This window comes from Amblyomma mixtum, chromosome 2, assembly GCF_055824585.1.
Source record: "Amblyomma mixtum isolate Tamu chromosome 2, ASM5582458v1, whole genome shotgun sequence".
NCBI classification, from domain to species: Eukaryota; Metazoa; Arthropoda; class Arachnida; order Ixodida; family Ixodidae; genus Amblyomma; species Amblyomma mixtum.
In genome coordinates this window covers 259,796,333-259,822,198 of record NC_143013.1, presented here as the reverse complement: position 1 = coordinate 259,822,198, position 25,866 = coordinate 259,796,333, and the positions used below count along the sequence as shown (strand labels likewise).

The following is a 25,866-nucleotide window of genomic DNA, read 5'->3' as shown; positions in this document are numbered from 1 at the left end:
TAACAGAGCTAAATGCCAGCATAAAAAAAAAACAACAGAAAAATGCAAGTGCAACGAAAATGGAAAAAAAATGAGCGGAGAAGAACGGCAAGAACGAGAAGACCACAACACCGCTCACAAAGACACGACACTATCAGAAGGTGAACGGGTATACGTACTTGCGCGAAGAAGGTACACAACAAAGGAACACACACGACATGTACGGAGCGTTCCTTCCTCGTGTGTGTTCCTTTGTTGCGTCCCGTCTTCTTCGCGCGAGTACGTACCCGTTCAAAGATGAACTAACTCGCCCAAAGCAGAGTGTTATTTGTCAGAAGGTGGGAATAACTTGAAATGTAAACCCCCGGTAGGAAACATCTCAGAGGATGGGAACCCTGCCAAGCTCCGAACCGAAGTCATGTAACGGTGAATTTGACTCAGCCGCAGGGCGACGTGAGATAAGCTGCGCTCTATCCTGGGGACAATCTACTCATTGAAAACAAGTAGGGCGTGAAATGAGTGTCATCATTACCAACAACGACAACAATAAAAAAGAAACAAAGCCTTTGCGTAAGTGTAAAGCGTTGAACAAAACTTTCAAGGCTAGAGGGTTTGTTTGAGCAGTACAGACGGGCACTTACGGCACCCCTTAAGTCTCGAAAACTTTGGAGAGACGGGGACAGAAGTCTTCATCGTCAACAAGGATTTCAAACTCCGGCTTAGCCGTAACTGTCCAACTACAGGGCTAAAAAAAAAAAAAAACCCTCTCTTCTCAAGACTTTCGCCCATCACTGTACATCGTCGTCAGTGCTATGAGCAGCATGACGATTCTTCTCTTCGTTGCTTGTGTCTACTTCTTCTTCCTCCTGCCGTAGGCGGCCAGCTGGAAGTAGTCGGCCGTCGGGTTGTCGTAGAAGGACGGACTCAGCACCAGGGGCTCAGACGTCGTCAGACCCAGCGGGTCCTGGAAGGCGTTCCAGACGGGCGAGCAGACGCGGCTGTGCCGTGGCCAGTCGATGAACGCGCGGACGTAGTTGCAGCGTCGCACCACTTCACCCACGTGCTGGATCAGCGACTCCACGGAGTCCACCTCCTGTGAGGAGCATGCGTGCACGCACCATCACATTCTGCACACGCGTGACTCCGCTGTTAGCTCCCCCTATGACAAACACCGTACCCTTTCCTCCAGGAGCCTTTGGATTTATTCAAACTGGGTGGATAACCAAAGGACCCTTGTGAAAGAAGTGCTCCTTTTTACGAGGCCCTTCAGTGCTGGTCTGAAATAAGATTTTTTTTTCTCCGCCTTTTTCCCAACTACGCAATACTAAATTATATGCCTCTTGCAAAGCTGTTCAATGCCCAGTATTTTATACTGCGACTGTAGTTTTTGTATGTAGACGTGGGAAGCCCCCAATAGGCCATTCTCGCTTCTAATCGTAGATAGATTTGGCATTGTGTTGCCAGCTATTAGCTGTCCTCATTAGATGTACAGTCAGGGACAAAAGTCTCCGGACCACGTGTTCCTCTAACGTAGCTGATAGATATGCTATTAGTCGGCGGCTGGAGACCAAACTCGTGTAGGTAAAAGTTGAATTTTTGTTCTTTCATCTCCACAAATGCGGTCTCCAGCCGCTGTCTGATTGTAGAGTTATAAGCTTCGTTTAAGGAACACATGGTCCGGAGACTTTTGTCCCCGACTGCACGTAGACTGGCTGACCCGGACAGGATCGATCCTCAGACGAGGACTTATTTCTCTCCAACTACGAAGATCAAAAGGGTACCTTCTTGAGCTAGTCGGTACATGTCAATCAGCGCTGTGTCCGTCTATTTCCTTTCTAAAGTGCAAGCAAGCTGCGCACTTTATGTAAGTGTTAATTATCTACGTAAGGAATAAGAATCACCGAAAAAATGAAGCCGGTGTCTCCGGGCTGTCAAGAGTTAGGATACTACGAGTGACGTGACAATTTTCCGATCTATGAAATGCGGGCCATTTGGCTTCGAATTTTGAAACATAACACTCAGGAGAACTTTTGCAGGTGGTGTGAGTTAAGAGCTCTGGTAGTGCAGGAACAGTACAGGAATCACTTCTGACTGTAGACGGAGCTAGGAAAAAAAAGAACATTTCGTTTTCATGATGAACTGGGAAAAACTACGACGGAAGGATCGTTAGACTTACACGTTGAGGGAGAAGCCAACAGCCACAGAAACCAAGGGGCACAGGGGATTTTTTTAAATTCATTTATTTGTTTTGTGGTGTTGTTCGATTTAGAATATTACTTAATATGTTATCGCTTAAAGCTGATTGATTAGAAAAGCAGAAGAAAAACAACCACATACCGCCGGTGGGATCCGAACCCACGACCTCCGAACTCTACCGCTGAGCTACGGCGACGGCTGTCAATTCTTCTGCTTTCGGGGGTATTTATGTTTACAAATAGCCTAACCTTTAGAGTGTTCACCAGCGCCACCCACGCTTAAGCGGCGGACGAAGCACGTCCTGAGTTACCGCTGATGTGACGTAGAACGTCATCGAACGGCGAGGGTGGAAGCTGTGTGAGAACCCTCTTATGCTTCCTATGGCGTCAAGGCTGCCAGAACCGAGGCCCTCGCTAAGCAATTAAGCAAACAAGGGCCTCGGTTCTGGCAGCCTTGACGCCATAGGAAGCATAAGAGGGTTCTCACACAGCTTCCACTCTCGCCGTTCGATGACGTTCTAAGTCACATCAGCGGTAACTCAGGACGTGCTACGTCCGCCGCTTAAGCGTGGGTGGCGCTGGTGAACACTCTAAAGGTTAGGCTATTTGTAAACATAAATACCCTCCGAAAGCAGAAGAATTGACAGCTGTCGCCGTAGCTCAGCGGTAGAGCACCGGACGCGTAATTCGGTGGTCGTGGGTTCGGATCCCACCGGCGGCATGTGGTTGTTTTTCTTCTGCTTTTCTAATCAATCAGCTTTAAGCGATAAAATATTCAGTAATATTCTAAATCGAGCAACACCACAAAACAAATAAATTAATTAAAAAAAATCCCCTGTGCCCTTGGTTTCTGTGGCTGTTGGCTTCTCTCATATTTAAAAAACTAGCCCCTCATTCCCCTTCCCTTGTTTACACGTTGAGGGTGCGACAAGTTCGATGTGTGGTGTTACTTATCAAGCCCCAAAAAATGAGCGGTATCTCGGCCAGCATGTGCCAGGAAAACACTCCAGAAAATTACATGCTATCCCTTCCTTGACGCTTTTCAGGCCAGTTTAGATTTAGACCGAATGCAACAACAAAACATCCTAATGTATCGTTCTAATTGTTGTTCATTAATTTTTATTTTCTCGCCAAGTTTGTAAATCATTTTACATGCCAAATTTTTTTAGTCTATCTTTAGTAGTGCGGTGTGGGACCGTAATTGCATAGTGGTCTTGCAACAGCTTCATCAGTTGTGATTTCGCATTTTTTAAACAGGTAGCGGCAAGCTTTTGTGTTTTTGTCTCTCTTTTGTCTTCTTCATTCTTCCTTCCTTTATAATATGTGGGGTAGATCAGCTGTAAAATGAAGCCAAGATCTCCACTATTCTTTCACTTTTCGAGTTTTTGAATATTCTATCCGAAAAAACACCTTTTTCTGGCTTTGGAGCGCAGTCAAATATCGTACGTCAGCAAAGTAAGGTTGGCTCCATACAAGTTGGAATAAACTTTCGTGCGCTACGTCATCAAAGGCGCCAAACAAACAGGACAGAACACGAAAACAGATGATATGTTGAAGCAATTCTCTTCGTGATCCGTCCTTTTTGTTTGGCGCCTTTAAACATCAACAATGAACCAAAACCAACAAGCCTAACAGCGAGTTCTCTCGTGTCACTGAGGAGTTTAGGTTGCGCATTTCCGAACTTTAGGGTTTGTATCATTCCTGCGTTTCGTCTGACATTTATTTATTTGCTGAGGACTGCGTAATTTTTAGGGAAACAAGCTGTGACGACGATGTGACCAGGTTTCAGGCTGACCCTAATGCTGCGTCTGCATGGTGCAATTCAAGTTCAATAGAAGTGAATATCAAAAATGGAAGTAAATGTTAGAAAGTGTGGATTCACTCGTGAATCAAGAGCTACTAACGAATTATCCATGTACTCCTTTAGTAACGTGCCCCTAGATCATGTAAAAATGTCGCAGACGATCAATGCGATTCATTTGGCAGAGTGTGCGTTAGCTTAGTGTTCCCACTGGCAGTGGCGGGCGACGTGATCCAGTTCATCAATCGCCATCTGAGACGTCGTACCCCCTCTCCAGTCGCCCGATCCAATCCAGCAATCACAGTCTGCCACGCATTACCCCCTCGCCCTCTCCACACCCCTCTACTCTGTTTGGCGACTCTCTCAACTGTCCCCCCCCCCGCTCTCTCCTTCCCTCTTTTGCTATCTCTCTTTCCCTCTCTAGACTTCGCTTACTCTCCCCCGAGGCTTCACATGCAGGACACCAACGCCGGACACCTTTTCCGCTAATGTGGGGTTATAATGCTAACGCACTAACCTTCCAAGTACTTTGGCCTCCAACAACCTCCGATCACACTTGGGACGTTCACACTGCACATTTCATCAGTAACGCTAACGAAGTGCTGGGTTACTTGCGACGTAACTTTTCTAAAGCACGTTCCTAAAAATTTACCCGTTATAAATATCTAATATGAACCAAACTCGAGTACGCGGTGTCAGTTTAGGTTCCAAGTTAAATAAAGCTAACGCAGTCATTGGAACTGGTATAGGGGGTATCCCCGCATCTTCCCTCCTCCTGGCCACCTGCGACCATGTCTGAAGATCTTGGGCACGCTGGACCCAACCATGTTTCTTTTCCTTCTTAATTATTCATCCTTTTGAGGCCTCCGTGCCCTACAAATCACGTTTGCCCGAGCGTCATTTGTGCCTTTTTTTTCTTCTAATTGGTTTTTGTTAAATTTTCTCTTGGGCGTTGGCCCCTTTTCTCCCTTTTTCTTAGTTTCAATTGATTTTGCCTGCGATGACCATTGATATGGTGCGGGCTTCCTCTCACAATTTTTTTTGTACTTCTTGACATGTTGTGATGACGTCGCAAGGTCATATGACCTCTCGCCATGGTGGGCAAGTTGTGATGACGTCGCATGCTCACGTGACCTTTATCGACTAATTAGCGAATTTCATCTCGGACATTGGCGGGGTTTTGATGTGACCATCATAATGCTATCGCATTAATAATTCTACTCGTTTCATTCTTTATAACTAAAAAGGAACCGCCAGTATCGGTGCTGTGAAATGTAGTCTTAACTTACCATTTTTATCGCAAAATGTTCCTCTTGTGCATTTTTCATAAATTATTCCGTCACCCGCAGAAAAGCAGCAAACCCATCTCATCGCCTCCGTGTGTAACGCTCAGACTTGGTCACATCATAAAGGTGGTTCAACAGCGCAAAAACACAGCCAAGAAGGAGACAAGACACACACACCAGCTCCTTCTGGTCTATGTGTGTTTGCGCTGTTGAACCATCATTATGAATCTACACCAACTAGCCCAATCTGCAGTTCTTCTACACATTATAAAGTCGGCATCCGATTCTGCAGATAATATGCTTTCTTTCAGTCTTCTTTACCGCACACATCCAATGAGAGGGAATCGCCTTCTTGTCTGAACGGCCGCCATCGCAGCTCACCCTATTCAAGGAGGCCATAATTAAAATTTGTATATTGTTGAATCTGTTAACTCGAGCTTGTTAAAATGTTTGTTTTGCTTGTCACTTTCCTTATAATGGCTTATTGACCCGTGAGAGTGCACTAAAAGTGAATAATAATAAAAAAACTTAATGGCATAAATTTAGTTTACGAACTAGTCACCTCGCACACTGCAGCCACGTCTTAGCGTACCCACAACCACTTAAAAACGGCTGTAATTGGGATGTATTATTTAGAAAACAATTCCCTCAGCAACTGGTTTCAGCTAAAGCACAAGTTGATGCGACAACGTCCAAAGGACGAGCACCAGTTAGCGACAAAATGCTCACACACACTTCGTTGTTGCATCGTGTACTGGGGAACTGACGGTAGTTCCCCTTGCTGTTTCGTACTGAGACACAGTTATCCTACAAGGGTAAGCCTACCGGAGCCACGTGGGTACTCCTGGGAACGCGACCCTTGTTGGGGAAACGGAGCCTCCTGGAACCCTCCAGAGAACCCCTGGGGACGTGGAAATGGTTGCTGCCCAGGGCCGGAGATCTGCCGAGGACCTGGAAACTGCTCAAGACCGGGGAATTGCTGGGAATTGGGGAACTGCTGGGAATTGGGAAACTGCTGGGAATTGGGGAACTGCTGGGGGTTGGAGGATTGTTGGGGACCTGGAAACTGTCCTGGTCTTTCGATGTCCTGGTCTCGCGAGAAGCCTCTTAGGCCCTGGTCTCCCACGGAAGGTGCAAAATCCTGAGGGCCAGGCACGCTTTGGAGGTGCGGGAATTCTTCGGGACCTCTAGAGCCTCTGGGAGGACCGGAAGGGGAGTCTTGGGAGAACCCTCGGCGGTTGGGAAAGCCTTCCTCGTCACTGTGGCCTGGACGGCGCGGGACGTCCTGCTGGGGACGATGTCCGGAAGAACCCTGGGCTCGCTGTGGTCCATGAGGACGCGAAGAATCGCGGGGACGTGAGGAGTCGCCACGAGGGCGGGAGGGGCCGTTGTTTCGTGGGAAATCCCGCGGTCCGTCATAATCTCGCGGGAACTCGCGAGGACGCGAGGAATCGCCGCGCGAGCGGGAAGGACCGTCATTTCGTGGAAAGTCCCTGGGTCCATCGTCACCTCGCGGGAAATCTCGAGGACGCGAGGGCTCGAAGCCGTCGTTTCGCGAGGAGTCTCTGCCTGGCTGGGAAGAATCTCTGGGACGCGAAGAACCTCCAGGGCGCGAGTTCCCTCGGGACCCGGACGAAGTGTGAGGACGTCCCTGGTGGCGCCGGTTGCCTTGCCTGTCGCCACTAGGTTTGCGATTGTGGTTCTGGGGTGACAGGGGGATGTGGATGTCGGTTAGAGAAAAAAGAATGTAGAGTTTTGGACCAGGGTGTGCATGTCTGTTCATCGTGACCACCGCGAGTTAACACCTCCCGGTCTAAAAGCATTACATATTTTCTGTAATGTTTTTTTTTTTGCCCATGAACTTGTAGTAACGCAGAAATTTTTGCAGTGAAGACAAAACTTTGCGAAGTTACAACAGAAAAGTACTACAATTTTAAAAATCTACAGTACTAGAGAAAAAACACTACAAAACAACAGGAAAATGTGACATGAGGACATAACGACAAATTTGTCGCATTTTTGACAATACTGTCATTTTTTATACTGGGCTGTTCCATGCTGGATCACTTGCGGAGTAAAGACATGCAGCAGGGGAAGTTCCGTGCTTTGGCGCTGCGCGATAGTGTTGCAAACACAGCCAATCGCATGCTGGCGGCCAGAAACACGATTGCCTTTTCGCTTAGGTCTTTGTTACACTAGGCCTTTATTACACATTCTAGCCTATATAGTTCAGAGACACTTACAAAAGCATCTAATTGACCGTTTTGTTTCGCTTCCTTTAGCAAAGTGCCGCCTGGGAGACATATTTTATACTATGTGGCGGTCGTTCCTGAGTGCGCCTTCACAAGTTCTCCAAATAACTTGTAAACAGTTTAGCATGTTTTACAAAATAAACACGAGAGTTGCATAAAACTGCCTCTCTTTTTCCCTCTTCGACCCCTGGAAGTTCTGACAGTCAGCAGTATTCCCGATGAGACGGAAATTTATGAGTTTTTGTCGCACGTTACTAAACGTATCCGTCCAGGTTTATTGGCCTGAATATCCCTAAACATCAAGCTAGAGATGTTGATGCCTACTAAAGAAAAAACGCTTCATGGTGATAACCACACAGTTGGATTTAAACGGGCACGTGTCTAGCGAAACCTTTGTTTGACAGACAAGTTTTATTTTGGGGTATCCCGTTTTCAAGTTTTTGCAGGAGTCATTATTTTACGCATAATATGTTAGATCGTCGCTCTGGGCTACCATAACAATACTACTGAGGCGTAGTAAGTGGCAGCCGCCGCTGGCAAACGTACTTTAGTTGCCATAAGTGAATTGTAATCACTGTTGTTTGGTTCGCTATATTTAAGCAGTCATTTTGAAACGCGCTGACCTAAAACTGTGTCCGTACGCGGCTTCGATAACAAATGAACGTTTAGCATAAAACACATTTTACCTTTCTTCATACTGAGCGGAAATACAACTTGGCTTACCTCAGCAGGTGTAACTTTAAACTCTAGTTTGCGCAGCACAAATCTGCCGCTGGAAGAGTTCCTCTAGCAGCGTTTTTACTCGGATGCGGTAAATGTAAATAGCGCTGCGCCTAGCGCTAGGAAAAGCTGCTGGGCACGCTGAAACGAAAACGTTATTTGACATTTGTATCGAAAGTAGCTTAATTAAAATTAAAGATGCCGACAAATGATCATGCGCTACGGTCACGTGAACGCCCCAAGCCGCTTCTGGCCCAGTTCATTACTGCGTTCTTCTACCGCCTGTTCCGTATTTATCTGTCCGTGTTAGAAACATTCTCCTGCGCAAACTACTGGACTATATGGGCTCAAACGCCGACTACAAGGTAGCATATGATGGTCTTCATCTTTCGATATGTAATTTAACATCTAAACTTGCCTGCATTTTCAGGAATCGGCGAAAAACTGCATTCGGCTGCGGCAGAACTTTTCGTCCAGGCGAGCAAAGAAGCCATTTTGGCAGGCTGCGTTACCTGGCGAGCGGTGAGGCAACCGATGTCCCGGCTTGGGGCGGGAAAAGTTCTGCCGCAGCTGAATGCAGCTTTTCACCGATTCCTGAAAATGCAGGCAATTTTAGATGTTAAATTACTTATCGAAAGACGAGGACCATCATAAGGTACCTTGTAGTAGGCGTTTTGAGCCCATATAGTTCAGTAGATTGAGCAGCGGAATTTTTCGTAACAGGGACAGATAAATACGGAACACGCGGTCGCCGTATGTAATTCAACAGGATAGTATGTAAGTCTGGAACACGAGCGCACCGCGCAGGCGCTGACTTACCTTGAATCGGTCGTCGAAGCCGGAGTCGCTGAGGATTTCGTACGAGTCTTGGTCGGGGTTCTGCAGATGAAAGTCAGAGAGAAGGAGCCCTTCGAAACCGTGCGTCGAAGAGAAGGAAAACTACAGGTCATTCTAACTATGCTTCTGGCATTCCACGAGTGTTGTAATCTGTACTGTTGGTACGACGCAAAACTGCTGATTGGGTCTCACCGATTGAAGACCATGGTGCACTCTCACAGCATTACAGAGAACAGAACTGGTTCTACCGAGTTTCACATCTGTGAGGCTCTAATGGTAACGCGGCCCGCAGTCAAGGTCTACATTGTTAGCTCGTTATTTACCTCTGCGTTGGCCACTAGCTGTTATTGATTACAACCGAAGGAATTGTGATAGGTCAAAATTTGTCCATTTTGGGGTTACATGCGTATTAGACATTCTTTTTATTCCGGTAACGCTGTCAGCCCACATTTTCTCGGCATTGTCTCGATGACTACGGCTACCAACTTCGACAGCCTCCGCTACATTAACGGTTGTAACGACAGACGTTTCGTGGCGCATTAGAATCCTTTGCCAATAACTCGAAAACTCCTTTTTATTCCCACTATCTAAAGCCTCTGTCCTATCATCGCAAGAACAATTAAGGACATTCTGCGAGCCTTATGACTGAGTGCCGACCTATCCGCGGTGAATCAGCTAGAGATTACATTTATTTATTTATTTATTTATCATCATACCCACAGCGCCATTGGCTGGCATTACAGTGGGGGGGTAGAAGAAAAAGTACACAAATGCCACCGCGTGCAGGTGGTTACAAAAAAAAAGATAACAATGAGATAGAAAGAACACGGAATTATACACAAAAAAATGTCACAGCATGGAAGAAAATGAATCATTTGATAATATGGACACTACTTCCTCAGGCAGCTTGTTCCATTCCGAAACCGTTTTGGGGAAAAAAGACATTTTAAAAAGGTCAGTCCGGCACCTGTATTCTTTAACTTTAAGTGAATGATCTCTACGTAAAGACACGTAATCAGGGTTGGCTATATATTTGGTTCTGTCTATTCCAGTTCTAGAATGAAATATATTATGAAATAATTTTAAACGCAGTACTTTCCTACGTTTTTGAAGTGAGTCCCAACCCAAAGATTTTTTCGCTGGGGGAGAAATGCAAAAGAGAGCAAAACGCTGAGGCAGCGTATCAGCGTATGAGAATCGAGCGTTAGCAATATCGAACGAATATCGCGTCATGAGCCATCTTCGCTACTATAACCAGTACAAATTTTTCGTTATATTCGGATATCTAATTTTTTTATCCCGACGTGTACAGCGCAAGAAGATATGACAAATCGTTTGACATCACTTCGAATGTCCTACGTCAGTCAGTTTGGCCGTAATGGACGTTTGAAGTTTCAAGAAGTCACGGTTTGGGGAAACAAAGGTCGTCGGTGCGAATCCCATGATATGCCACGCTTTGATTCGGCTAGTAATTTTATGCTCCGTAACGCGCTGAATCGTTTGATACCACTCCAAACGTCGTACGCCCATTATGTGGTCCACAATCTATGTACCACTGGTACCACCCACTGGTCCCACTTGGATTGCCTTTTGTTTCATACTTATGCGACCTTGAGTAATGCGAGTTATAGAGCTAACGCTCTGAAATGTCCACGTGCTGAGTGAAGTCACGCCAAAGAACCCATTGCGGTAGAAATTTGTCAGGAGCCCTCCATTACGGCGTCTCTTTGAGCCCATGTGCAGGTTCGATACGTAAATCGCGTGTGCACATACGACGTTATATGCATTCAAGCCCGTCTATGTAGAATTTCCTCCACGTGCTCGGTCTTATCGGTCTCATAACCTTCAGGCGATTCGAATTTCGGAAGGCACAAGGCACAGGATGTCCCAGACCCGTAGAGCAACAACGGGCTTTCCTTTTTGTATCTAGTGTGTCGACCGGACGCTCACCTCGTGCGTGTTGCGGACTCGGAGCGGACGGAAAAGCGGTTGTCTGTCCTTCTTCCCGTTTCAACCGACCGAGCTGCGCGTGATTGCGAAAAACTAACGGGTGCGGAAAATCCGCGCGCCGTCCTTTGGCTTCGATAGGTCGATGACGCCGCGTGCTGAGCTTTTCGGGACGCCGCAAATGTTTGGATGGCTGGAGTGCAGGACTCGTAACGCATTACATATTGGCGAGTTACAGCAGGGAAAGCGGTGCGTTCCCGCCCTGCAAAAATCTTTGCATGGTAACTTCTCGCAGAGTTGATATATCGGCTTCCAGAGGGGTGAAGCCCGGAGTGAAGAGTGCCATTCGTTTTGTCGCGTTACACACACACAACTTACCTTATTACCGTTACACACACACAACTTACACAACAACCTTTAAAATCAACCGCTTGCCAAGCCATGTATAAAGTTTCACGATAGGTTTGCCGTTGTGACCGGCGTTTCCGGCGCACGTACTGCGCTCTCCTGAGAGAACCGAATTTTACAACAGACACGGATTTCTTTCTTTCTTTCTTTCTTTCTTTCTTTCTTTCTTTCTTTCTTTCTTTCTTTCTTTCTTTCTTTCTTTCTTTCTTTCTTTCTTTCTTTCTTTCTTTCTTTCTTTCTTTCTTTCTTTCTTTCTTTCTTTCTTTCTTTCTTTCTTTCTTTCTTCCTTTCTTTATTTCTCTCTTTCTTCTTTCTTTCTTTCTTTCTTTCTTTCTAAAAATAGTCGGCTTGTGGATTACTTATGTCTTGCCACATCATTGCAGTGGGCTTTGCGGTACGGCGTAGTGGAGGGCTCCAGATTAGTAGTACTAATCTGCCTTCGTTTAAGGCCGCGGAACACTGACGAGGCTGACAGCTGTAAAGGAAGCCTGAAGGTCCTTAACTTGCGTGTCTCTGTTTTCGAGATACATACTCGATGTGCATGATTTAAATCACCTCTCTTACTTCAAATTGCTTGCCCTTATACCGAAGAAAGTGCGTGATGGGCAGCGGGTAGAAGGAACATGTAATTAGGACCAGCAGAATTACAGTGGACCAATACTGCTAACTTTTCGAGGCCCTCTTGTTCGGAAAACGTAGAGAGAATCTAGATGCTCTGACCAGAGTTTGTTGATTGCGCTAAGGACGCCGTACCATGGCTAACTGTAACATTAAGGAGGTCTGCCAGCATAGTTACGTTAAAGCAACATGAAACAAACAAACAAAGGAAGGAACAAAAAAACGCCACAAAATAACTGCGGATGATAATACGAATAGTTATAATAGACGCCGCAGTGTATTTTGTTGCGCTAGGGGCAGGCACGGACGAGGAAGGCACGCCGTACAGTGAAGGGCTCCGATACACAAACCGGTTCGTAAACGCAGGGCACCAGAACGCCGTAGTCGCTGGACCACCACAGGGGGTCACTGCAAAAGTGTCTGTGCTGTTTCTATGGCGACGCACGTTTAAAATAGCACATGCTAAGAGATAAAAATTATTCCGGAGCCCTCCACTATGGCGTCCCTCGCAGCCCACCTGCAGCGCCATACCATACCATACCATACCATACCATACCATACCATACCATACCATACCATACCATACCATACCATACCATACCATACCATACCGTACCGCATTGCACCGTGCCGTGCTGTGCCATGCCGTGCCGTACCGTACCATACCACAAAGCCAGGCCCAAGGTGAGGAAATAAACCACAGCCTATGGAGAGAAGTAGCTGAACGGCACAGAAAGCGAGAGAGACAGCACAAGCACGGAATCCCAACGCAAAGACATAAACATGACGTAGACGGCTGTTCTCAGGACGGAATAGAAAGGGCGTACAGACAAAGCGAACACAAGGAAGAAATGCAGCCAGGAGTTGTATAGGATATGACACACTGTATACATACTTTCACAACACATCTTGATTGAAGCGCATATAAATTTCATTTGATAGAACACGTACACCAGCAAACTTTGTGGCGTTGTGTATGATGTTCAACCATGGTATACCCACCGGAAACGAACTGCGCTGACATCGTTGACCTCTGTCGGCAGGTTCGCTGGGTTGTTTATTGTTACTAGTACGTTGATTAGCTGAATGAACAAAGAACTGCCTGGTTGACTGATTAACCATTCATTAACTTACTGGCCGAACAATGGCATTGCTTGCTTAATTAATTAATTAATTGATTGATTGATCGATTGATTGATTGATTGATTGGCGAAATGCGTAGTACGGTTTGGCGAGTATTGCACCCAACACGGGTTTGCCTTCTGGAAATGAACACGTTGTTCTAGAAGTAAGGAAAAATACTGAAAATTCGCTGAGCACTTTCAACCATCTGCTCTTATGCCTTGCAATAATTTCAAGACTGCTGCGGTCTTATTTACATAACTATTCACGTCACCCTCATAAACCGCCGTTGCTAAAAGCTTAGGTACCTGCAAGTGTAAACCATGGGTACAGGCAGACATTCGCATGTAACGACAGAATGCGATAATCAGCGGCTAACTTCGTTACCAGTACGCACTTTAGTGCGTATCAACCACCGTTGGTTGCACAAGCAAAAATGGCCAAGAAATGAGCTTGCTTAGAGCTCAACATGATAAGTAAAGCTGAGAAAGCGGGAGAAAAGAACCAGGCGTGAACGCAACATCGTCAAACGAACATGTCCTTTATTGCGGAATAAATATAAACTCCTTTGCTTCATTTTTCATTTCGTCTTGCTGTCGCATTTTGACGCCACTCGAAAGGCGAAGAACGATCTATACCAGGCACAAACGGAGGTCTAGGCGGCGGGCGCGCCATCTAACGAACAATCCTGCAAGCAGCGCCCACCGCATTTTTGACTTAGGAGTCATTATGCGTGTCGAGTTCCACGAGAACTCCTGCGGATCCGCTTTGGATAATACGCGAGCTAACCTCAAATCGATTTGCTACGCAATCACCGAGCCAACCAAGCAAGCGGTTGTTCCTCGAAACCATGGCAGAGCTCGTGCACTGACTAATAGAAGGCGGCGTGCATCGCTTCTGTGAGTCCCATAGACAGTGCACAGTTCGCAAAGCCTTCTCGTTACGGAGAAGCGCCTCCAACGCTGCCTTTTGCATGCGCCTGGTCCACAGAGAACTCGCGCAGCAAGTCGTGAGGAGCTGTCTCGATTTAAGGCTAGCTCGCTTCGCTCCAAGGCGCGAGCGTATTGATATGGTTGCGATTTTTAACAACATATTTTTGCGACAGGTGGCGCGGTCGCTCAACAATGACGTAACTATACACAGAGAAAACGAAGCGCGGACTACACAAACTGTGAAATTAAATAACTATTACAAGAGCAACAACAATAACAACAACAATGGAAACAACAATTAACACCGGACGAAGCATGATGTGTGTAAAGAGAACGAGACGACTCGCTGTGACGTAAGACTCCAGGAACTGAGAGCGCTTCACTCTGTAGCACCGTGCTAGAAGTTCACCGTCCGACGTAAGTATGCGCTGTATTAAGAGAACCCGACTGGACGGGTTTCGAACAACAACAAAAGAAATTGAAGTAGCTATGACATAGCAAAATAAAGCATTGTGACTTCCTCGGAAGTAAATTGAACTGTGTTCTGAACGATTATACCGGTAAATAAGATAAGCTAAACCACGGTCAGTCTAAAATGATCATGTCAGCACTAGCATTGTGTACATTTTTTAGCTGTGTAACGAGAGCTAAACAATCATAGAACCCACTCACACAGAAATTTCACTTAAGTTACAGGGCTTCCAACGGTGCTTTTACCTCTTGGCTTTCGTTTTAACATTTCTTTAACAAGGTATGTTTGTAGCTCATCATCGAGAAATGTCTCGAAACCATTCTTTACTTCAAAAGCCCCTGTCGGCAGGTGTCAAAGGCTGCCACAAAAAAACAAGAATAAAAAAAGAAACGGCGATTTGTGTTGTATAAGAGTTGAGGAAACTGGTAACGGACAGCACATGTCCTTCTCAGACCACTACAGAACTGTTTTGCATTAAAAGCAGGTCGTATGGGAGGCACTAAAGCTGCACTAAGAACATGCAGTGCTTTTCAAACGTTTCCGCGCCGCATCGCACCTGCCCACAGCAGGAGGTAGACTGTGGCACTATCTCGCGCTCGAAAGCTCAAAAGTAAATACAACAATGAACTTGATAGCCCTATGCTTAGAGCATCAGGAACACTGTCAAGTGCGAAGCGACCCAAATACCTTTTTAGCAATGCTGCACATCCCAGAGTTTCGACTTCATAAAGCAATTTTTTCCACGAGTACTAAGAACTGAACTATTCCAGGTGTGTCAGGAAAAACTACGGGAGCAGCAGCAGGGGAACACTACCGTTGGTATGACAGAACACTGGATGCACTAGGTGACTTTAAAAAACATTATTACAAAGCATAGCAGCTTATGAATCGTATTAAAGTTCCAACATTATTATGTCACAGCACACTGGCAATGACAGCTAGGACGCGATCGAAACACGGCAGGTAATGAGACATTGCGAAGACATATCCCCGCCACAGAAACAAGAAATTAAGCTTTTTAGTTTATGTGCAAAACGTTTAGACATTCTAGAGGATGGTAATTCCTTCTTCAGCTCTCATAATAGCCGCTTGCATTCCGCAATAGTTTCTCTTTCAGCAAGTGGACGAAGCCATCTGTGACGACACCGCATATCTTTACATTCTTGCGGCTTCAAGAAAAACCAATTCACGAGTTTGTCCTGGGCTCTAGGATCAGAAAATGGGACTGCATAACACTGACATCAACTGACCTATTGACTATATATACCAGCTGATACCGTCACACGTATTTCAGAGCACCGGCGTTCAACGGCATTTAGCAAATGACTCGGTTTTAGTTTAGGGCGAAAACAACAACAATGCAGTGGCCGCACTGACAGAAACGCAATCTAAGACGTCCACTAAAAAAAAATTGTCTCCCCCATCAAGTATAAGATAGGCTTCGTACAACGAAGGTTTAAAAAATCAAGGGTGTGAAGTTCACGCCTCCTGGAACCCGAAACACTTCAGCTCTGGAGTCTGGCTTCACGTAGACCGCCTGACGCGTTCGTCGCAGTGCCGACAAAACCGTCGAAGAAGATGATAAAACAGCAGGACAACAATAGCTGGCTCCGTGACTAACTGGAGCTCAATTCCTCTCCCACGTCTCCTAACCACCCTTGCGAAAAAAAAAAAGTAAGCGCACAGAGTACTATGATAATGCCATTGGACAGCCGATCTGAGAGATCGAGTCCAAAGCCGAAACTATACTCGGGGATAACATTTCTCGGCAATGCAGCAGAGGCTAAGCAGGAAAGGGAAACAGACGGCCTTTGGCCCCGTGCCGCCCTTATAAAAATGGTCTATGACAGTCTGTAGACTTCTTATTGACTCTATTGACTTTCTATAGATATTGCTTTTTGTCTATTCATAGTCTATATACTTTCTATAGACAAAAGTCTACTCAAAGTGTATGGACGTAAATCTATAGATTCTCTTTAAACTGTCTATGGCATTTGTATTGCCTATAGACTGTTCTCTAGGATTCGTCTATAGACAGTCTATAGAATTTATAGACAGAAGTCTACACTCTATAGACTGTCTAAAACTTTTTTGTAAGGGCGTGGGGAGTGGGCTGCTTAGCCCTAGTGACTCTGCACCGCCTCTCCAATTTCCCCCTTTCCACTCTTCCGCACCCCAAAGCCCGTCTCTCTCCCTTTCCTGCCTTGCCTCTCCTTCATTGCCACAAAAAGTTGTCCCCGAGTATAGTGGGTTCACAAGTATAAGCCCCAGTACAAATAAAGCTCTCTGTGTTGCACCCTACAGCTGCCGCGCGGAAAACCTCCATTCCTGGAAGACAGACACCACCGCAAGCCTCTCTGTAAAAGCCTAGGCATTTACTGTGTACGCCTTTTTGGAGTGTGTCTTCTAGGATTCTGCCCAAGCACTTCACGTTTTTTACGCGGTGTGTATCTCGTGTTGTAAAATGACTCGCTCACACGAACGCGTGTTGATGAACGTGTTATCCTATTTCTTTTGGCACAGTGAACGCGCGAGCACACGGGGTCACCCTCAGACACCTCTGACGTATACGTACAGTACGTGCAAGTCCTGAAAGTTCTAGTGGAGTGTTCACTGAGAACAGAGCCCAGTTTTCACGACGCGTTAAAAAAGAGGGCGGTACGGGCTACAGGGTGCGAAGGAATTAGCGCATAGAAAGCGTATATTACGTGGCAATAATTTTTTACCCTAAACAATGATGAACATGCAAGAAGAAAGAGTACAACGTACGCAACATCTTCCGACATGTTCTTCTTTGTATGCGGTAAAAAAATGTATTGGGAATAAAGTACTGGGGAAACCAGCAACAAGATATTTGTCTATGCATGCTCATTTCTGTAGCAACGCAACGGCAAGAAGGTAGGGCACTTTCGGCGGCACATTCAAGTGGCACGGCGAATGAACTGAAATGTACCCGTGTGTAAAAGAAGCCAATAAATAACGAGTTTTAGCACTATAGTTAATGTTCCTGCGAGATTTCTGATCAGCCTCAGCAGGTCATACTTAAGGTAAGTGTTGAAGAGTTCGAGGTATCTGGTGCCGTTAAGTAAAATCTTTAAGCTGTTCAACGCTTATAACTGTAGCAAATGTTTAAGATCTCTCTTTTTTTATGACAGCCAGAACATCCAAAGATAGCAGGCTAATGCAAAAGAAAAACCGCGAAGCTATATGATTCACTATTCTGAAGACAAAAAAACACTGCATTGAACTGCAAACGGGCGCCCGTCGGCGTGCAAAATAATCTAACAGGCGTTCTGTAACACTTTGTAAAGTATGTGGTACCCGAGGGATGTGATAAGTACACGGCTAGCAAACCGGTCTACGCGATTGAATTCATTTTTTTTCCCCTCGGTACACTGCGCCTCCTATAGATTCGCTTCAAAGACCGCTCCTTCTGTCGTCTGTACTCTACAGCAAGATATGTCAGCTTCGTCTTTGAACTGCCCACACTCCATACTGCTGCATACTTCCGGGCCTTTAGGGTGGAGGTGAAAATGCTTCTCTGTCTGAACTCACCGCCGCGTTAGAGGAACACAAGGAAAAAGATACTTTAGGTACTAACAGCTTCGATTTTGAAACATGTTTCCAAGCCGTTACGGGGTGGGAGTAAGGAATAATTCTGGTCAGATTCCACATCTCAGTTGAAAACAGGAAGCACTTTAGCTGCGCACGAGCCGGTTTAACTGCAGATGTCTGAAACGTTATATGCTAAAGGTCGGCAGTCGCGTTCACAGCGAATTCCCCGAACAAAACGCAAACTTCCGTTACTGAAGTGAAGCTCTCGTCGGAATAAACCAGTGTGGAAAAAAATTACGAAAATCCGAGTGAGAACGAACAGCTTGCGCGCATTCGGACCGCCATATTGTAGCAAGCGTGTTTTTCAAAGCTCCGGAAGCTCAGTTCCAGGGAACCGTAGTTGCAGGCTCCAGTTTGCCTTAGCGGGCGGCGTAATAAAACAAACTGCGTAAAAAAAGAAGGTCCATCATCTGCATCTGGCTCAAACAAAAGGCACAGATATATCATAACCACACCAACAGTAATCGACATTGTCTTCAAAATCTGAAGCAATATTCGTAAGCCTTCCGCAAGAAATAAATGCAGGCTATTTCCGCAGTTTATAAATCCCGCAACAGCACCGGAAAACATGACTCCGGGTTTGTCAGTGGTGTGTGAAAACGAAAGGAACGCTTTTCCAAGAACGCCACAATCGATCTCTTGGCGCTGTTTGGCAGAACCAGTACGGCACAACGACGAATACCGCTTGCTTAATGCAAGTGCCGCAAAAAAAGGAAGTCCTGTTTTCGCCTCTTCAATCTTTCCTCAGTCCACACAACACCCAAGAAGACGAGCGGCAACAATAAACTCACTCGTCTTCCATTCAGCTACCACCAGCGCGCGAGTGTGACCTCTTGCTTCCAGAATCAGGGCCACAGTTTGCCTTGAAGCCTACAACTACAGCTCTCACTTAGTCAAAGTTTGATTAATCTGCTTTAGGTTCACCAGGATAAACTCTTTGAACACTGAACCCTCGGGTTCCATATAAAGTTCCTACCGGCACTTTGCGCACCACACACGGCGTTATAGTTCGCGGTTCTTCGAGCTGACAAGTGCTCGCAGAAGAAAGACCTCTTTCGGAGTGCCTAAGACGAGCATCGATGCCCTCGGTGCGAAGTCTACGTCTTCCAGAAGGGTATGTGAGAGGACTACACGCACTCTCTATACGTATACTACAGTCGATGCTGGCCGAGCGGTAGCCAGCGGCTGCTGGAGTGTGTGTGTGTCTTCTTCGGGTGTGAATGGCATGTCCTTTGTATGTGTCTGTGTGTCTGCGTAGATGCAGGCGCGGCGGACCAGATGCAAATTGGCGCAGGAGGAACAAGCAGCGGCTGCGGCGAGGACACCGAGCGGGAGAGAGTTCACTTGCTCAGCATGAACAGCCGTCCACCACCCAAGGCAAGGAGACAGAGTAGTACCGAAGAGAAACCATCGGGTCCCAGGCCCAGTCGCGTCGCCGACGACGGGAAGCTCTTGAACACGCGCCGGCCGTTGAGCGGGAACGTGGGCCGGAAGTTGTCCACCAGCAGGGAGGAGCTCTCATCACTTCCGGTGCGCAGGAGCCGGAACTGCTGGAGCTGTGTGTTGTCGACAGGTCGGCAAAGGAAACCACATGGGAGAGTGGGCGGGAAAAGAAGAACGTGGATGTATGTTATCACTTGGTGGTCAGTCGAAAGGGGTTTGGTTATAAGCATGGATTCGAGCTGCTAGACGGAACCGACAGACCGTGTCTCTGATCCGCTTCCGCGATGCGCCACTGCGCGTGCGCAGAAAACCCTGACTGCACCAGATGGCGCCACTTGCCCGTCAGCTGCGTGCGCGCCTGCCGCGTCAGGACCAATCAGCGCGTACGCAGTGGAGCTCCGCGGAACGGATCACGCTATGCTATAACTCGCTAATACCATGCACCTTTATACCGAGTTCCGCAAGCTGTAGGGACGAAGATTGTCAGGGGCCGAAGTCACGCGACTGTTCGCGCGCAAAAATGGCACACGTCACTGCTTTCTAGAGCCCTTGCACCGTTGTAAGCATATAACAAGCGGAAACAACGACAGACACAAGGAACGACGCTTTACTATCAACTATGCGTCCTTACTCTGTGTCGTTTCCGCTGTTTATATTCTTATAAATATGTACCAACTCGTCTAGCTCCCCACCCTACTGAGCGCTCGCAGCGTTGGTTACCGTGGTCTACCAGCTTGGCGTACGGACATTGACGTCGGCATTGAGCAAACCGTTCACGTGCGCAGCGGACTCACGATGTCGGCCTCTGTGCAGCCGACGACAGCTGTAGCTTTCATAGCGCTGTACAGTTACACAGAGAAAGAAAACCACTATCACCGGAACGCAAGGTGAAAACAGTTCAGCGTATTGCGTTATTTTAATTTTTGCGTTTTGGAACACGTTCCTTCCGCTGCTCAGTAACGGAAGTGGAAGGCATTCTGCGTCGATATTTCGTGCCGCAGTGTAAGGCCACATTTGACTTTTTTTTGTAGTTGCACTCAATGCATACATAGAAGTATACATTGCTTTAGCTAAATAAGGAGCTCGAACAGCGATTTACTGCTGCTGCCTAGAGTGCCCATTAAGCGTTAGTAAAGGCGGCTAGCCGTTTCTAGTCCCTTATCGACGACCTATTTTATTCATGCCAATCTGGTGATCAGTCAAGCGTGCACGGATCTTTTGCTGTTTTTCTTTAAGCAAAAACGAAAAAAAAAACTTGGCGAGTTGGTCACGATATGTTTTTGCCACCTTTGATTTTTCTTCAAACCTCTCATTGAGCTGTAATCAGTGAGCAGGTCTACAAAGTAATCCAAACTTTGGAGGGTTGTGCTAGGAGCAGTGGCTGACGGGTGCCGCATATGCACGACAACCAACTGACGTAGTTATTTTAACGACAGGGTAAAATACGCTATCAGGCGTATTACTGCGTCCCTTGAAATAGTGGCGCAACCGGGACAAAGACAGTACAGACAACATGGACAACACCGCAAAAAAAAAAGGGGGGGGGAAGCACAGGATGCTTGTTCCGGTTACCTTTGGCGACTTCCTTCTGGCTTGTACCACAACCTGTTTCAAATTACAGCGACTGACACGCAAAAGGAACAACTGCTCGAGGAAAAGTCAGGGACCTAATATCCGGCCCAACGCTTCCCTACTTCTACGTACCTGCTCTTCGCTGATGGGCACCGTCGTGGTCATAACAGTGAAGGTGACGGCCTCTGAGCACGGAGGCGTGGTCAGGGAGCCCGGGTAGCGGAAGTACTGGCGGGTCAGCCTCGGCAGGAAGCGGCTCAAAACCACGGGCTGTTGCAGGCTGGAACCCTTGTGGTCGCTCAGCCTCACGTCCTTCAGTGCATCCACGATCCCGCTCATGTCCTCGTTGGGTGTCGGGCTCACCTACGCGCATGAACGCAACGGAAATTTACGAACTATACCGACTGTATCGGCTACCATCTTTAGTCTACAGTGTTCCGTTGCAGTACATTTCCGAAAATGGCCCCGTACAACGGTGCTAATTACCTTGTAGCACTCTGTAACAATATAGCTACACTTATTATTTATTTATTTCACACACTTGCCATAAAGACATAATTTGGGACCGCTGTACACTACAGGAAAACATGTAAGGTATTTTCGTGCAGGAACCGAAGAGGGCCCCTGCTATTTGTCGGTCAGCCAGTTGGAGAAATCCTCCTCCCTTGTCGACACTTGCACTGGTTTACTGCGTTACTGTTTACATTGGCGACACCTTAAGATCAGATTATAGACGTGCAAGCTTGAATACAACGATTGGGTGGAGCTTGTGCTGTAGTAGTCACGACACAGTGAGGAACGCGAAGGACAATACATCGCTAAGACATGCGTACTACATCACGAAACAGCAAAGCGGCCCTCTAGGAAGCAATTACTGCGCGTATACCCGCTGAATGATGTCCGCGTAGCCTATCACATTCAAATACCTATCAGAAAAAAAAAAAACAGCATACACAGCCCTTGCACAGCGACCATTCAAACACACCGGTGTGGGAAACACGTTTGTCAAGTACTCTCATTAGACACATTCAGCATACCGTGTACCGTGTTACCGATAGCGTTACCGCTGTTACCGCCGATAGCGTTACCGCCAGATGGCGCCAGGTAACAGGCAGCTGCACGCACGCCTGCCTCATAGGGACCAATCAACGCGTGCTTACTGGCAGTGGGCGGGATCTGATACTCCCCTAAAGGCAACGGTAACCCGGTACACAGTATGTTAAAGATGTTTATTGACTCACCTCAAAGTAGATGGCAACGACGGCGAGACCGTCTTTGTACTTCATCGCTTCGGAAGCGCTACCGTACTTGACGTTGAAGTGCACCAAATGAAGCTGCAACGAAATACACGAGATACACCGCACGTGAGACTTACTGAATGAAAGAAGTCGACTCTTACTGAAACAATGCAAGGGACACGCGGACAGTGCTCGTCCCTAACTGCAGTGAAATGAAGCATATATGCTTTTCGTTAATGTTGTGACATGAAGGAAATCAAAACGCAACGACACGACAGGGCAGAAAAGTAGAATGGTTAAACAAGGGACACAACTAGAGTGGATGGTACGAGTTCTGATTATCAATTAAAGGTTTATTATGAGGAGACAAGTATAACCGTACATAAATATGTATTGTCAGTATATGAGCGCTATAATGTGACGAAAATACACGATAAGTTCTCTGTACTGTCTTTTCTGCTGTCTTTCTATGCTCTGCATGCCTACTAGTTCGCCCAACTCGCCAATTTGTGCAAACACGACAAATGCTCACTTGCTCCATGGCGACCAATTGAGTTGAAAAAGGAAGAGAGTTCCTAATGTCGACGCTCCATTACCGCACAACGAGCGTATAACTTTGCGTAGATAATCCGGAGGGCACCGAACCGAACTCTAAGCCAAAACTACGTAAACTGAGGCTAACTGTAGCAACTTAATCCAATAAATGGTTAGTCTTCGCGGGGACTAACTGCTCCAGTGATTATCTGCAGGAGTAATGCTTTTTTAAGGGACTAATGATTGTTGATGAAATTGTTGTTTTTTTTCCTTAACAGCAAAGTTTCTGAGAAAGCTGTATAGCTTTCCTTTGTAGCCGTATGGCTGCGTTCGGGTGGATGTCGATGAGTAATTACTCCCTCATTAGGACTAATGATTGTGTTAACGCAGTTACACCTCAAGGACACTTACTCCAGAAAGGAGTAAAAGCGGTGTCATTGCTTCACTTTCACTTTAAGGAGTAAGTGTGTAACAATGTTGTTATTTTTATCATACACCCTACTTCTACTCCTTTCTGGAGTGAAAATAGGATAAAGAATGCACACTTACTCCAGAAAGGAGTAAAAGCGGTGTCATTGCTTCACTTTCACTTTAAGAAGTAACTGTGTTACAATGTTATTTTTGTCATACACCCTACTTCTACTTCTTTCTGGAGTGAAAATAGGATAAGGGTGTACACTTACTCCAGAAAGGAGCAAAAGCGGCTTCATTGCTTCCCTTCTACTTTATGGAGCAAATGCGACACAGTGTTGTTATTTTTACCTACACCCTACTCCTTTCTGGAGTGAAAGTAGGATACATGGTGCAGAGAACCGAGATGTAGGGTGTATTGAGGCAAACCCCACGACAAATGTTTCCTCACGAACCTCCAATGGGTACTGGAATCCACGGATCGTGTGTTCCGAGCCCCGGCTCGAGTTGGCGCCCCAGTGGAAGTGGAACTGGGCGAACTGGAACCTTCCGGGCAGGTTGGCCCCCTCGATGTACCGGTTGGGATCCTCCGACGCCGACACTTGCACTGCGAGGCCATGGCACAAAATGACGTGTCGTAAAACACAAGAAGTATATAGAGCCGTCATACCCGAGCAGCAACACTTAAAAACACCGTCAAGCAATGAAAACGACCAAATAACACCTAAGTTCTCGCGTTTCACATTGAGATTACTTGCAACTTTTATTGAAATGAGCTTTCTGTCGGGTGTATATTTAACTGACATGCGTCATAAGACGTTGCTGCACGCTTATTAAACGGGCACTGAAATGGTTTAGATGGGTATATTCTGGTGCGACAGAGCTGCAGAGGAGGTCTCTGTGGCTATTCGAGTCAAATTTGAAAGCTCTGCGCTCGCCCGGACTGCCCACTGACGTGATCGGGGTAGGGGACGCGATGCGGTGAGGTGTCGTCCTAATCGGTTGCGACCTGCTGCGAGTAGAGATTTCTAAAAATTATTTCTAAATTATAGGGTCCTCGCAGAGCTTTCAAATTTGACTCGAATAGCCATAAAGACCACCTCTACAGATCTGTTGAATTAGAATATGCCCGTCGAAATCGTTTCAAGGCCCCTTATAAGACATGTAGACCCGTATCCCAGAACATAGAGTTTATACAAAAAAAAAAAAGTTTTGGATCTATGTATGCAGATTATTTTTATGAATGTTGGTGGGAACGCCCGGACTCGAGGTGTATACTTTGACTGACGCTGACAAACACAACGTTTGCTCAGGTTTCAAGGGGATATAGAGCAGCTCATTTGATAAGTACACAATACAATAAAATAATATAAAAGAAGGTGCGTAAGTAGAGTATAACGCACCCGTGTGTCCATTGTTGACAATGGACGGGCTGTTCAGCTCCCGGTCGTAACCGCTGAAGGTGATCTCATTGAGTGCCGGGTCGAACTCGGCATAGCGCTCGTCCAGGTCCACGGGCGACTGGTGCTTGCGGCCGCACTGGTTGTCGTTAGGACTGGTGTCCACATTCGGCCAGTTGTACGGACCTGCGCGACAAACTTGACTTTCAGGAAGAATTTCGGAGCTTCAGGCGGGGTCGCTCGACCGAACGAGTGAGTATATACGTTGCCGATCTGGCTGCGGAAATGCATGTCAGTCGGATATGACGAGTGTCGATCCCAAAACTCAGCGAGTGTTTTCTTGTCGGCTCTCGTAACGACAAAACCTTCGGCATTACTGCTCCGCTGCTGTGGCAACGAGAGCGACAGGCTTTTCGTGACATTTGGGAACTGCTGGCTGATGATGATGATGATGAATTTCTACACAAGCCGCTGTCTTTATACGCCAGGTATTTGGTTTGGTGTATGGGGGTTTGAAGTCCCAAAGCGACTCAAGCTATGAGAGACGCCGTAGTGAAGGGCTTTTCGACCATTTGGAGTTTCTTAACGTGCACTGACGTCGCACAGTACATGAGCCTCTAGAATATCGCTTTCATCGAAAGTCGACCGCCACGGCCGGGATCGGATCGGCGTCTTTCGGGTCAGCAGCTGAGCGCCATAACCATTGAGCCACCGCAGCGGTCTTTTATTAATAAAGAGCCACTAATAATAATGAACCGGGCAGGACTCTGGTGCGCAGGGCCATCCGAGCAGAAAAAGACAGCAGGTTTCTTTTGTCGTCGACAAACATCAAAGTCCTGTCATAATGGCAGCGCCTTCTGAAGTATTTCACAGCCGCCTGTCATCACAACAGAAAATGCGCTGTTGGGACAACAGCCGTGCAGTTCTATATGCAGAAAATGATGCCGTTACACCCAGAATAAAATACTTTTTGGGTTATCTTGGGGTTCACTCTGTCATCGCTTTTAACTAGCATGATCCTTTGTTACAAACCGTGCAACTAACCGAGGGGTTACTAAGAGAAGAAAAACGCCAGAGTTAGCGT

At 46.6% G+C, this 25,866-nt stretch overlaps 1 protein-coding gene across 2 annotated transcripts in view; it reads right to left on the bottom strand.

Annotated features, from left to right (window-relative positions):
- Positions 1-239: 239 nt before the first annotated feature.
- The window catches only part of LOC149363722 (carbonic anhydrase 2-like), a 98,490-nt gene continuing 72,863 nt past the window's right edge, over positions 240-25,866 (bottom strand). Inside the window, exons 3-10 of one of the 2 annotated variants that reach the window (XM_089573675.1) lie at positions 24,786-24,968; positions 23,838-23,989; positions 22,441-22,533; positions 21,332-21,562; positions 19,582-19,740; positions 9,053-9,112; positions 6,087-6,963; positions 892-1,072 (exon numbers count right to left, since the gene is read on the bottom strand). In XM_089573675.1, the coding sequence (XP_089429801.1) occupies positions 1,032-1,072; positions 6,087-6,963; positions 9,053-9,112; positions 19,582-19,740; positions 21,332-21,562; positions 22,441-22,533; positions 23,838-23,989; positions 24,786-24,968 (1,796 nt within the window). In that variant the 3' untranslated portion in view covers positions 892-1,031. Of the gene's footprint in view, positions 1,073-6,086; positions 6,964-9,052; positions 9,113-19,581; positions 19,741-21,331; positions 21,563-22,440; positions 22,534-23,837; positions 23,990-24,785; positions 24,969-25,866 lie in introns of both variants that reach the window. The other variant, XM_089573676.1, reaches the window with a different exon arrangement.